This window comes from Camelina sativa, chromosome 3 (genome assembly GCF_000633955.1).
Source record: "Camelina sativa cultivar DH55 chromosome 3, Cs, whole genome shotgun sequence".
Lineage (NCBI taxonomy): Eukaryota > Viridiplantae > Streptophyta > Magnoliopsida > Brassicales > Brassicaceae > Camelina > Camelina sativa.
This window is the reverse complement of record NC_025687.1, coordinates 22,137,935-22,150,957: the sequence shown is the minus strand read 5'-3', so window position 1 is coordinate 22,150,957 and position 13,023 is coordinate 22,137,935. Positions and strand designations below refer to the sequence as shown.

The window sequence follows — 13,023 nt, the reverse complement described above, 5'->3', positions numbered from 1 at the left end:
ATGTCTCGTAGCTACACAATAAAATTCTCACAAATTATGTAGATACTATACTATTAACTATTTGATTGTACAGTTGAGTTTTTTCTTAAAAGATTGTCCAAAATCAATAGGCCCAAAATGCATGTTTATAAACGGTACCAATATCAGCCCAGACTAAACGATTGATATCTCCATAATAAATCAAGAGGGAAACCACATTTCACCTCCACAGAGTTAACGTAACACATTACACATATATATTACAAAACTTTCAACTCCTAGTTCTAGATTCTAGTTACACAGATCTAACATCTCTACTTTTAGCCAAAAATTTTCTCGGTAACATACTTAGACGGAACACTAAATAGATATCACTTAAAATAGCATTTTAATCAAACTTAGTCCTAGGCCTTACATGTACGAAACATGTCTAAACGACTATCTTCAAGTCGAAGCGAATACGCTAGTTTTTTGTACTCTCCCCAAGTAAATGTTTGGTACAACCGTGGTTGATTCATCATAGTAATCAACGCCGGAAGAGGCCCAATCTTCGCTTGAAGCGGTGGTCCGGCAAAGTACGCCGTTGAGAGCCGGCTCTCTTCTCCGGAGGTCAATGCTCTATGTCGTACACTTATAAATCTTCCGTTCGTCATCACCTTAACATTCACACACCAACTAAATAAGTAAATGACTAAAAAGAATATTTCATTATTATGTGACAAAATAAAAACATGCTTGCTATTTAGTATAGGTTCGGTTCTCTCGTTTGTTGATTTATAAGTAAAATGGTTATGGTTCAAGTCCATACAAGATAACTGAAATAATTAATTGTATATAAAGTAATGGTTTTAGTTTTTTCATGGCCATAACAATTTCTTTAACCACCACATATAAAAATGAAGTAATAAATAAAAAGAAAATGTAAGACCATCTGCATTGAGCCAACACTCTCTATGTTCTTAACAATTTTAAAATAGGGTTTAATAGAGTGGGCTTAGATCAGTGGAGATGGTTCTTGTGCAAAATCTGTTTTAGGCAATCTTTTGTCCACGTAACACCACCGGAGTGGATGAGAATTTTGCAAGAGAAATAAAATAATATTTGTGTTTATTTTTTTTTGGTAGGAATAATGTTTGTATGTTTTTATTAATAAAGTTTTTAAACTTTGTATTAATTAAATAAAATGTTTGTGTGTTTTTATTAATTAATATGTTTGTTTTTTTGTGTTTTTTCATTTATATCTTTCATGCTATTTTCTTTCATAATAATTTGGAATTGTATTTTGTGTTGGTTTTTATTTCATACTCAATTTTAATATAAATGTTATTTTTAAAAGTTTTTCAAATTGTAATATATTTTAGATTATTATATTGTTAAATCTTATAATCTTAAGCATATTTTCCTAATAACCAACTTCTTAAATAAAAAATCTAAACTAATGATTTTATATTATTTTAATAATATTTTTACCGTAAAAACATCCAAAACAGTTCTATGGAGATGCCGAGAAGACTCAAAGAAAAACAAGACACCTACCTGTAACAAGTCTCCTACATTGACGCAGAAAGCTGAAGGGTCAGGGGAGACAGGAACCCACATGCCATCTGAATTAGACACTTGGAGTCCTCCTACATCGTTAGATCTAAGAACTGTTAATATCTGAGGGTCGGTGTGTTCACCGAAGCCAACTCTGGTCAGTGGCACAGATTTATCAGAGAGTGTGGCTCCACCAAAGAACTGATCCGACGGTGGATAATGATTCACCCTTAAAACGGAGTCACTATCGACGGAGCTGATTAACCTACTGAAGGTGTGAGATGGGACACGAAGTCCCTCAGCCGTCAGATCTAAAATCTCACGAGCCAACTGCTTAACTGCTTCTATGTAACAATTCACTGCCGAGCTGTCAAACATATACGTCACACATCAGCACGAGATTCATTATTTTTTGGTTACTTATAGAAATATACGAAATATATCCACGTTACCTTAATATTTCTACTTTCAGAAAGAAGTTTTTTTTTCCAAAGAAAATGATTGAATAGACAAGAATGAATCATTATTGACTTAAGTACGAATACATATCCTGTTGAAATATAAGTACGACTACGAACATGTTATTTTAATATCGTTACAGATAATTTCAGATATGGTACGGTGTATATTTTATTTTTATCTAATAGTTGGAATATTATATAAATACTTCATGTCATGTATATCACGTTGATTAGCACTTAGTAGATACACAATTCTTATCCATACACTGTTATTGAGACAGGCTACGACCCAGAGCTAAGACTATTACATTATTTAGTTTATTAACTCTGTTACTTTTGGTTTCTCCAGACTTCTAGTTCTGGTTTAAAAGTCTCCCAAAATATATGAAATATAAACCAATAACTAATTAAAATAAATAAAAGTGGACTGTTTGTTTATAGTATCAAAAATCAATGCTGGCATGAGGTAACTGTCCTCTTTTGCATAGATGCAATACCTACAAAGATTTTTTTGTTTTGTTTTCTTTGTGTGTGCACAAGATGTAGACCTACAAGTTAACAGTTAAACTATATCCCTACAATTATACTGTTATAAATATATATAAGCACGCATTAAAAATTAATTAACATAATTACTTAAACATGCATTTTGCCTACATTTGTTTTATCATAATAATCATATGCATTTATCACATTAATATTTTTCAAAGTTTCTTAGATACTATACTAACTTTTGAATGTATCCAGCTATACATGCAATTATATATTGACATGAAAATGCAACTATATTGTTTCATTCGAATATTAGTCGTTAGGTGTACATCAAACTCGAACCGTATATTCCTACAAGTATAGAACTATAGATATTATATACGTATACCTGAAGGAGAGCTGAGAGCGAAAGGCAGGGTCGTTAGTGTAAAGAAGCAAATACTCGACCTCACCAGTGTCCCCATTAAGCCCGATGTCCCTAAATCCATACCGGAAAGGCTGGTCAACCGGTCGGACCGATTTCTTCTCGTGAGCCGGCTTAGCGAAGAAGTTTATAGACTCTTGCTCCATCCTTGAGATGATAGTTTGGTCTACACCGTGGTTGACCACTTTGAAGAAGCCGAGAGTCTCACAGGCTTTGACTATTTGCATCGACACTCGTGATCTCTCCTGCGACATGTCTATTATTGGTATGTTTTGATCTACGGCCACGATTTTCTGGGACCCTTTCACCATTTTTAGAGAGAAAAAGAGATAGAGAGAGAGAGAGAGAGAGATTGTATGACGGAAGATGATAAGGAAGAGTTTAGTGTATGTGTAGAGATATATTTATATTCACACATGAGAAAGAGAGAGAGAGAGAATTTTTTGGCGAACCAAAATTCACGTGCATGTATTAGGCACCAACGGGTTTATATATACAACTTTCTCATGGAATCTTATAAATTTATAAGGAATAAGGTCTAAGGTAGATAGTTAAAGGAAAAGAGAAAAATGCTGATGCTGATGATGGCTAAGACTTAAATTAGATTTTGCTTCTTTTTTTTTTTTTACTGATCTTTTGAATTTGGTTGCTTTCTTTTTGTCATGTACAAATTATTTCACTACTGCTGATGATGGCTTTTTTTAGCCATTTAGCTACAACTTTACAGAACAAAATTTACCTTTCTTTTGTTGTTAGAGAGGAAACCTTCGTCTGTTATTAAGTCGAATCCTTTTTACTTGCATGTGGTATGTATATATCTTATACTTATTCAAATACATTTAATAATGACTTATCTCATATGTTATGCTCAATATGAACCCCTAAATTTATATCTAACTTAAAACTCGAGATCGTATATTAGAACATTCTAGTAAGTAGTAAATATTGTTTTCTTCTCACCTAACATGTTAATATTTTTCCCACGCCTTTTCATGTAAGAATGGATACTATTCTCCAAAATATTCGTCGTAAACCTCTTTCACATTTATTAATTTGTATTCCTCGGGATATTCAGTTGATCAAAGACTTCTTGGCCAAAGTGGAACCCACAAATTCCCAATTTGCAAAAAGAACTTTGACTTCTTTACTATTTCAATATCCATAATACATTTTTATAGTTTTCTTTTCGGAGTCATACTTTCCTCTAGTTAAATTATAACAGACGACAACCTATGTCAGATAATATAATAAACGACCGGCCGGCCGATATAATATTATTCCCAACAAAATTCTTGAATGATTTACAACTCAAAAAAGTAGATATTGGCGGTGATATCTTATGACAATGTTATATTATATTCGATTATGGATCATTTTATATTCCGTGGGTTTCTTGAAACTGCAAAGATATTGGTGATTCTTTATATAACCAAGATTTTATAAAAGAAAGTCAAATGCAAACTAGATAAAAATAATACGATGGGTTTGAATGTGGTCGGATGAAGTTAATGGAAACCAGTGGTACATTCCTATATATGGATCGAATATGTGGTGTGTTTTTTTTTTATATGATACAAATATATTGACCACCAACTGCTACATTTATATACATTGGGTTCAGCTTTGTAGCCAGACTTTTATAGATAGCTTCATTGACTCGTATTATATATTAATTTCAAAGTACTGTATAGTCCATTTATAGTGTTCGGATGGAATGGAAGTAGTGGATTTAAAGATGAGATCGGCATGGAACTAAGATGGAACCTATGTGATAGGTATGAGGTAAATGCAATATAAATATTAATTTATAAATAAATTAAATTATATTTTAACAAAAAAAAATAGAAATGACTAAAAAGGAAAGAAAAATAAATAAAAGAACAAGAAAAATATATTAACATTTCTCTGTTACATATATTTATTTAGTTATCTCCTTTATCAAAAATATATTTTAGTTACCGATTGCTATATATTTAATATCCCACTGTCACAATCCAAGCTCTTTTTAATGATTGTCTTCTCCAAAATTTATATTTTTCCTTTTTTTTTTTTTGACCACATTTATATTCTTCCTTAAGAACAGATAATTTGGTTTTGTTCATATTCTAATGTTAAAAGAAGAAAAAAATCAATAATTGAATTGTTTAATTATTATATGGTAGTAAGATATATAGCTTAATATCGAAATAACTGAATAATTGTTAAACAAAATAAACTGAATAAAGATTTTATAAAATAATGATAAAATAACTGAAAATCTAGTTAAATTAATCACATCTTTTTTTGAAATTATTTAGATCTTTATTACGTGAGTGGTAAAAGATGAAATCACTTTTCATTGATAAATATTTTGAATGATAAATAAATATCGGAATCATACAATAAATATTTTAAATTTTGTAGTATTATTAAGTCTAAATATTGTTTCAAATATATTCGAGTTTGGTAATTGTATCTTCTAATTCATTAAAATCTGCAAAATATCATGATAGGATCTGAATTTTAAAGCGTACGCTTCACTACAATTACCATATAGACAAATTGTAGTAGATTCTGCAAAAATACATACTGTAATCCTTTTACTGCACCCAAACATCCTATAATCCGATCCTGTCACCATTAAATGCACGAGTTATAATTCTCTGCAAAAACCCATCCAATTAAACGACCTTTTTTGTTACCATTAAATGTACAAGTTCAAATTCTATGAATGTATGTATATTGAATGTGTTGTAACTTGAATGTCATAGGACTGTGTCAGTTGATTCATTATAAACTTTCTGGACCATTTATTCCCATTTTTCCAAAATGTTAGAAATAATTATGATTATTTTGAGGAGCACCATATATACTATAAATGGGAAATGCTTATAAATACAGTATGAAACGTTGAGAGTCTAAATCTGATTCTGCAGGAGAGGTGAAGAGGTTAGATGTTAAAATCACATTACACTTCACTTTCCCAACAATTATTCGATTCACTCTCACGTCAAATCCACATATTATTCGTAGAAGAACACACATATATATATATATATATATAACATTTCATACCCAAAAAAGAAGAGAGAACATATAGACACGTTACACGTAGCAGTTGCACATGGAGTTACGTTGCCATAGTTTATTTGTAGTAAAAAACTGAGATTTTGATTTTGACCAGTCAAAGAAACTGAATAGTTGGGCGTATCATAACTGTAAACAACTACTACATGGTTTTTTAAAAAGTGCCCTATTACAAACTAACACACATAACTATAAGTTGCAATTTTACTACAAAGAAGGTAATTACTAATAATGTGGTTAAAGAAGACAAAAGATAACAATAGTTCAAATTTTTAGTGAAATTAAAAAGCGGTTAAATGATTACAAGCAATTGAATGTTAAATTTGTTTTCTTTAAAAAAAATTCTTCCGTTTGTTTGATTGGTACAAGTACTTCTAATCAAGTATCAAAGCCATTATAATGTATGTAGGGTTTTTCAATACAATAAATTAAACGGGGAGTTGAAATAGTATTTACTTTTGCCACAGTATATCTGTATATAATCAATCAATCATATAGCATAAGTTACAGTAATAATAAAAATTAACAATTAAATGGTGATGAATTTTCTCTTTTAAATATACACATTAATATATAAAATATTGCCTACCTACCTAGAAGCGATACATATTTGTAAGATTTAATAATGAAGATATCCACCTTTTTCAAAAAAGTATATTAGAATTACGACACAACATGAAACGTTATATAATGAAGCTGATAGAGTCAACCACTAAATGAAATAAAATAAAATGAATATAGAGAAGAATACTAATCTAGCTATCCAATCTAATTATAAGCACGTTGGTGACTACTTCCATTACGTTCTTCACAAAGAAAGATGATGAGTGAACAAAATTTATAGTAAACCAATCGCACAACCATTTGCATTTTTCTAATATTACAAGCTAATATTATTTTTCTAAAATCACAACCATTTGAATTTTGCAATCATCATTTTAATGTTTGAAACAGATATTATTAAATTTTAATTATTATCAGATATTTAATGTTGAATGATGGGTGATGTGATATCATCATATCCGGCCCGCCCCTCTCATCAAGATGGAGAATAGTGCATCGTACCCCTTATGTTTCTTGGAAGGTCATGGATCTTGGGGTTAGTTGCTTCTAGTTGTTCCTTCATCTGGATCGTCAAGATGTGGTAGAAGAGGAACTGTTGAGGAAGATGCGCACCATATCCATATGTGTCCCAAATGGAGCCAAAATTGTATATTATACGACCTTAATTTGTTGCAAAGATCGGATTAAAAAACAATAATAAAAGCGTAGGTTAATAGAACAATCTAGTTTCACTGATATGAAATAGAAAATGATTGAATTGTTATAATTTATCAATAAATCATTTTTAAAATGTGTAAAATTAGATATTCGTTAATCGTGATCATCTTTGGACTTTGGAAAGTTTACTTCAAATTTTTTAATGTACTTAAAGCACATAGTTACCATGTTTTTCTGGAGATACTTGAAGAAGCTTTCGTTCTTCCATTCTTATTTTGCACCATGAGAAGCACGTTTCTAACCATTTATCTCGTTGGAAAATTTAAGTTTACTAAGCCCTTACATGATTTGTGCAACTATATTATATACGTACAAAGTGATAAACAGGTCCATTTCAGCCCACAAAGTGAGAAAAAAGTTTATGTCAGCCCATTTAATAAAATTTGTAGACCATTCCACCCAGCCGAAGTCCATGTGAACAAATCGTTTTCCTAACAAACAAAGATTATTCAAACGTACGTGAACTGTAGTTTTGCGAAAAAAAAAGAAAGAAGAAGAAGAGAGAACATACATTGCGTGAACAGAGATTTTAACGGCCAATGAAATTATAATGAAGCACGCAAAGAAACACAGATTTTTTATATACGATAAATTCTTGGCAGCAGATAAAGATTGCTTCATTGTTCGAAACACAGAGATAATTATCTAAAATATTGTACTGTGAGTTTTATAAGTTTTAGATTGACTTTATTTAATCTGTTAATATGATTTTAACATTCTTTTTTTAATCAGGAGTTAAATGCATATTAGATAAGATATATAATTTCTTGTATATCTGATAAATTATAACTATACGATATACTGTTTCGTGTATAACAAAGGTGTCATAACTCATACGTTAACCTTGAATTGTTCAACCTAACCCTTATCATATAAAATCAAAAAGACAAAAGGCTTCTCTGTTTGTTTATCATAGTATAGGAGATGTATGATGTATTCTACAAAAATTATAACTCAAACTTAGTTAGTTCAAGAGCAAATATAATATTTGAATCAATTAGAAAAAAAACGTACGTCGGTACGTGCATGATTAGTTTATAACATTTATCGTTTGGTGATTGAGTAGATACTAAAAAACAGAGAATATTCAATTCAACCTAACACTTCTCAAATAAACTCAAAAAGACAAGAAGACTTTTCCGTTCATTTCTCATAAATCCAAAGATGTGTCCTCCTAAGAATAGTAACTGAAATCGTCAATTATCCACGTGGAACTCATCTACCAGTTACAAAGCCACGTGGCATTATCCACGAAATCCTTTCCGGCAAAGAGGGGAGACTTCTTTTGCTCACTCAAGTCCTAAAACCCTATAAATAAATTACATTGAAACCCAAAACAAAATCAGATCATTAAAGAACCAAACCAAAAGAAAAGAACAAAAGCCAAAACACTTTTAGACATGGCAGTCACCAAAGAGAGAAGAAGCTTGTTGGTTTCAATGGTGATGGTGTTGTTCTTCCTCTTCAACGCTCAACTTCTTCAAGTCATGAGTTGTCCCAATGATCAGGGCCATCAGGTGACCAACTGTACCGATCAGGACAGGAAACTATTGGAGTTTCCGTTGAATTTGGAGTACCTTGAAGCTGAGTTTTTCTTGTTCGGAGCGTTAGGGTTTGGTCTTGATACAGTCGCACCAAACCTAACAATGGGAGGGCCAAGTCCTCTTGGAGCTCAGAAAGCTAATCTTGATCCTTTGACAAGAGATGTTGTTTTGCAGTTTGCTTGGCAAGAGGTTGGCCACTTGAGGTAAAACGTTTCTTTTTAAAGTCATATATATAGTGCTTTAGAGTTTATAATTGTGATTATATCATCTGTATAGGAGTTATGGGTTAATTAGTGTTTAAATATTAAAACACACAATTTGTTTTCATTGTAGCTATGTAGTTACACTAGGAATATTTTTTTTAATTGCTGGCTTGGAGAAGTAATTTTTCTACCCAAGATGAAATGTCTTCAATCATATATTCTTTATAACTGAAAAACGTGTAGGATATTTGTTACATTTGTACATCGTAAAAATTAAACTCTCAAGAATCCATCCAAAATTAAAATTAAATGATTGGTTCGGTGTATATATTTAATTAGACAATATTTTTTAGCTTTGTACATATCATATGTATAAAATATGTAAAAACGAATAAATCGTTTCTTATAAATCGCTATATATGGGTATTAATTTACCACTTAACGAGTAAAATGTCTCAGCTTTGAGATTCTTTAATTATAATTTTTTTTAAAATGTAATTCGCATTAACATGATCTTTATAAAAAAAATGACAGGGCAATCAAGAAAACGGTGAAAGGGTTTGCAAGGCCACAACTTGATTTGAGTAAAAAAGCATTTGCGAAAGTGATGGATAAAGCATTTGGAATAAAATTTGTGCCACCATTCAATCCTTATGCCAATTCTTATAATTACCTCATTGCTTCGTATTTGGTCCCTTATGTTGGTCTCACTGGATACGTTGGCGCTAACCCTAAACTGCAATGTCCAGCCTCAAGAAAGGTAACTCCTTTGATTCGGTATATTGGTCTCTTCTTATAACCACATATTAAGGTTTTAAATACTTATATTAAGCTTTATTAAAATAAAGGAGTCTAATTAAGCTTTATTAAAATCATGAATTACTTTTCATCCACGATAAATGGGTTAAGATAATATTTCATTGCATATCATAAATATAATAAAATACACACTCTTTAGGAGTTATATCTAAAACTTCGCCTAATTGAAAAGAATGTTAGGAATTAAAAAGAGCGTTAGATATATTTCAAAATGTTAAATTGAAAAGAAAAGTAATTTAAACATGGTTTACGAGTGAGAGAGATGAGTTTGTTCTCTATTGTTTTTTTTTATAAAAAATATTTGCATTATATATGTTACACTTATGCAAACACTATTTTCAGTTAGTAGCAGGACTTTTGGGAGTAGAATCGGGTCAAGACGCAGTGATAAGAACGATGTTATATGCTCGAGCAGCACATGTTGTATATCCTTACGGTATCACAGTTGCGGCTTTCACGGATAAGATCTCGGATTTAAGGAACAAACTGGGAAAAGCGGGAGTGAAAGATGAGGGTTTGGTCGTACCTAAAGCCATGGGTGCTGAAGGACAAGTGGTTGGGAATGTTTTGGTCGGTAATGAGTTGTCTCTTTCGTATGATAGAACACCTGAGGAGATTCTCCGGATTGTGTATGGAAGTGGAAATGAAAGTGTTCCCGGTGGATTTTACCCTAAAGGAGCTGAAGGGGAAATTGCTAAGTCATATTTGGTTACTACTAGGAGTACCGAGGTCTAGTTTCAGTTGGAGTTTAATTTTCTTTGTAGTTCTTAGGTTTTTGGTTATATGTAGGAGACTAAACATAATAATCATCGTGTTATCAATAAATGTTGTGAAAGCGAAATTTTCATAATCGAAAAAAGTTCAAAAATATATGAAAATTACATTTTTAGTGTTTTTACTAACCTTCATTAATTATGAAAGAATATTAGTACTTTGGCAATATATAATCACCATATGGACACAATCTACTAATTAAGAGGATTTTATGGAGTTAATGGTTATTTGAAGTGAATTCGTTGAACAATCATCATGTACATAAAAGTAAACTTATGTTCTCTTCTTATTGGTTGTTTAGCATTAAATTGGTTTCTAAATTAATTGTCTCTCTTAAATGTATGATTTGCTTGAGATTGCTCTATAAAATTCTCTTAATTAGAAGGGGGTATTAAACTTGAGATTATTAGGATTTGGTAGGATTTTTAATATTTTAGAATTATGAAAGATTTTAGAAAATTTGATTGTGTTTTTAGAGTTGTTCTACTAAAAAAAATGAAATGTGATTCTATGAGATTCTATTAGAGAAGGTATTGGTTTGAGATTTAAAGAGAATTTTAATGACTTTAAAAGTTTTGTAAAATATGTTGTTATTCAATCAAAACTTTTTTAAAACTCTTTTATAACTTGGTGTTATTAGTTGTGGATTTGTAAAAAGTTTTTTAAAATCTTGATAAATATAGTGTTATTGGATTAAGAGTTTTATAAAGTCATTAAAAGTTTTATGTTATTCAAGTAAAACAAAAGAATCTTGGACTGTTAATGAATTCAAATATTATGTTATTGGTTTAGGATTTTATATCATTTCCTTCATAACAAAAGTCATGAAAATTCTTTCATAAAATAGAAAGATTGTGAAAGATTTTATGAAAGATTTTACAAGATTAGGAAAAACAAATCAGCAAGATTTTAAAAAACTTTCTAACAATCTCTTAGAATCCTTCATTTTCTACTTTATTTAAAGTCATTAAAATTCTCTTTAAATCTCAAACCAATACCCCCTCTTAGATTCTATGAGATTTTATTAGTAAAATTTGAATGGTTTTAAAATATTTTACAACACCAAAAAAACAAAATTCTATACCATAATATTAACTAATCGTTTATTTTTGTTTGTGAAGGTGGAGGAGGACGTAACTTTCGTCGCCACCACCACATTACCTAATCTGGTCAAGCTGATCCACCTAATAACATATTTAATTGTTAAGACTTGAATCTACTGAAGTACTCACTAGACTCAAATTGGACAATGACTTTGTTTTGGTACGTTTTTCATTAAAAATGATTAGAGAATCACTTAATTTAATTAAATTAACCTATACTTACGATTTTGCCTAATGACCATTATACCTTTCAGTCGACCACTAAATATCCAGCAGGTCGGGACGCGGATCCTGTATGACCCGTAAACAGAAGAAATAAAAATCACGAATCTGTTTGTATTCCATGTTTATAATATTCGGATCATGTTTTTGATTTGGTTCAAGAATAGTTATTTCCGTTACCAAACAGAGTTATTCGTTAGAGGCAAACACTCAGACTTCATTGTCCTTTAAGGTAGCTAAATTAAAACCATATATGTTAATTACCAAAAATTATGATAATTGCTTAATTAACGAGATTGATCTTAACAAATAATCTTTCAGTATAATCTTCTAAAAGAATTATTTTGTGATTCAGTTAAAATATTTGAAAACGAATATTCATCTTACCAAATCTTACTACATCGCTTGATTTTCGAGATTATAATTTTTCTCTAATCTTTTACGATAAAGTTTGAAAAGGAATATTCATCTTCTAGTTGTAACGAATCAAGGAACTAAATTTATTTTGCGTATATTAGAAATATCAAATTTTAACTTCGATGTGATAACATAAATCTACCTAATTTGACTATAAATATATTAAGAACTTCCTATTGAAATATTATACTAAAAGAACACATTTTAAATTCGTTTGACAAAATGATGACTCTCCCTCTTTCATACACTCCCTTGAAAGATCTGAAACCATACAAAAATGCTTGGCGTATTCAAGTTAAAATTCTCCATAGTTGGAGAATGAATACCGCTAAACTTGGTGAATCAATAGAACTGATTCTGACTGACGAAACAATATACATTTTTAGTATAGGTTTAATATTCCTATACTAATCGATTAATATCAATTCATTCTAACTGTGTTTTTTTTTAGTTTATATAGGGTGACAAAATAGAAGCTACTGTGAGAAAGGATCATATCAAGAAGTTTGAAGCTGATTTGGAGCCTGGAACTTGGAAAATTATATCAATTTTTGGTTTGAATCTATGCACAGCCTACTTGCGTCATTCTCTTATAAAGTATAAGATCAGTACCAGATATGGTACCACAATTTCTCCTTCTGGTATCTGATGATCACTACCTATCATTCACATCATTTGATAGTATACTTGCTAGAAATCTTG

General features: G+C 30.6%; 2 protein-coding genes across 2 annotated transcripts; one reads left to right on the top strand and one right to left on the bottom strand.

Moving 5' to 3' along the window:
• LOC104777710 (gibberellin 2-beta-dioxygenase 4-like) lies at positions 261-3,239 on the bottom strand. Its single transcript, XM_010502008.1, has 3 exons — positions 2,857-3,239; positions 1,516-1,882; positions 261-635 (listed from the first exon to the last, which is right to left on the bottom strand). Exons 1-3 carry the CDS (start codon positions 3,201-3,203, stop codon positions 384-386), a joined length of 966 nt encoding a protein of 321 aa, XP_010500310.1. The 5' UTR covers positions 3,204-3,239; the 3' UTR covers positions 261-383.
• On the top strand, positions 8,584-10,655 carry LOC104777709 (desiccation-related protein PCC13-62-like). The gene is made up of 3 exons (XM_010502007.2): positions 8,584-8,986; positions 9,521-9,746; positions 10,148-10,655. Exons 1-3 carry the CDS (start codon positions 8,640-8,642, stop codon positions 10,538-10,540), a joined length of 966 nt encoding a protein of 321 aa, XP_010500309.1. The 5' UTR covers positions 8,584-8,639; the 3' UTR covers positions 10,541-10,655.

Coding starts and splice junctions, on each gene's coding strand:
- LOC104777710 (XM_010502008.1), bottom strand. CDS start 3,203: ATGGTGAAAGGGTCCCAGAAAATCGTGGCCGTAGATCAAAACATACCA. Junction 1,883..2,856: donor CGCTCTCAGCTCTCCTTCAG/GTATACGTATAT, acceptor TATGTTTGACAG/CTCGGCAGTGAATTGTTACA. Junction 636..1,515: donor ATGTAGGAGACTTGTTACAG/GTAGGTGTCTTG, acceptor GTGAATGTTAAG/GTGATGACGAACGGAAGATT.
- LOC104777709 (XM_010502007.2), top strand. CDS start 8,640: ATGGCAGTCACCAAAGAGAGAAGAAGCTTGTTGGTTTCAATGGTGATG. Junction 8,987..9,520: donor CAAGAGGTTGGCCACTTGAG/GTAAAACGTTTC, acceptor AAAAAATGACAG/GGCAATCAAGAAAACGGTGA. Junction 9,747..10,147: donor AATGTCCAGCCTCAAGAAAG/GTAACTCCTTTG, acceptor CACTATTTTCAG/TTAGTAGCAGGACTTTTGGG.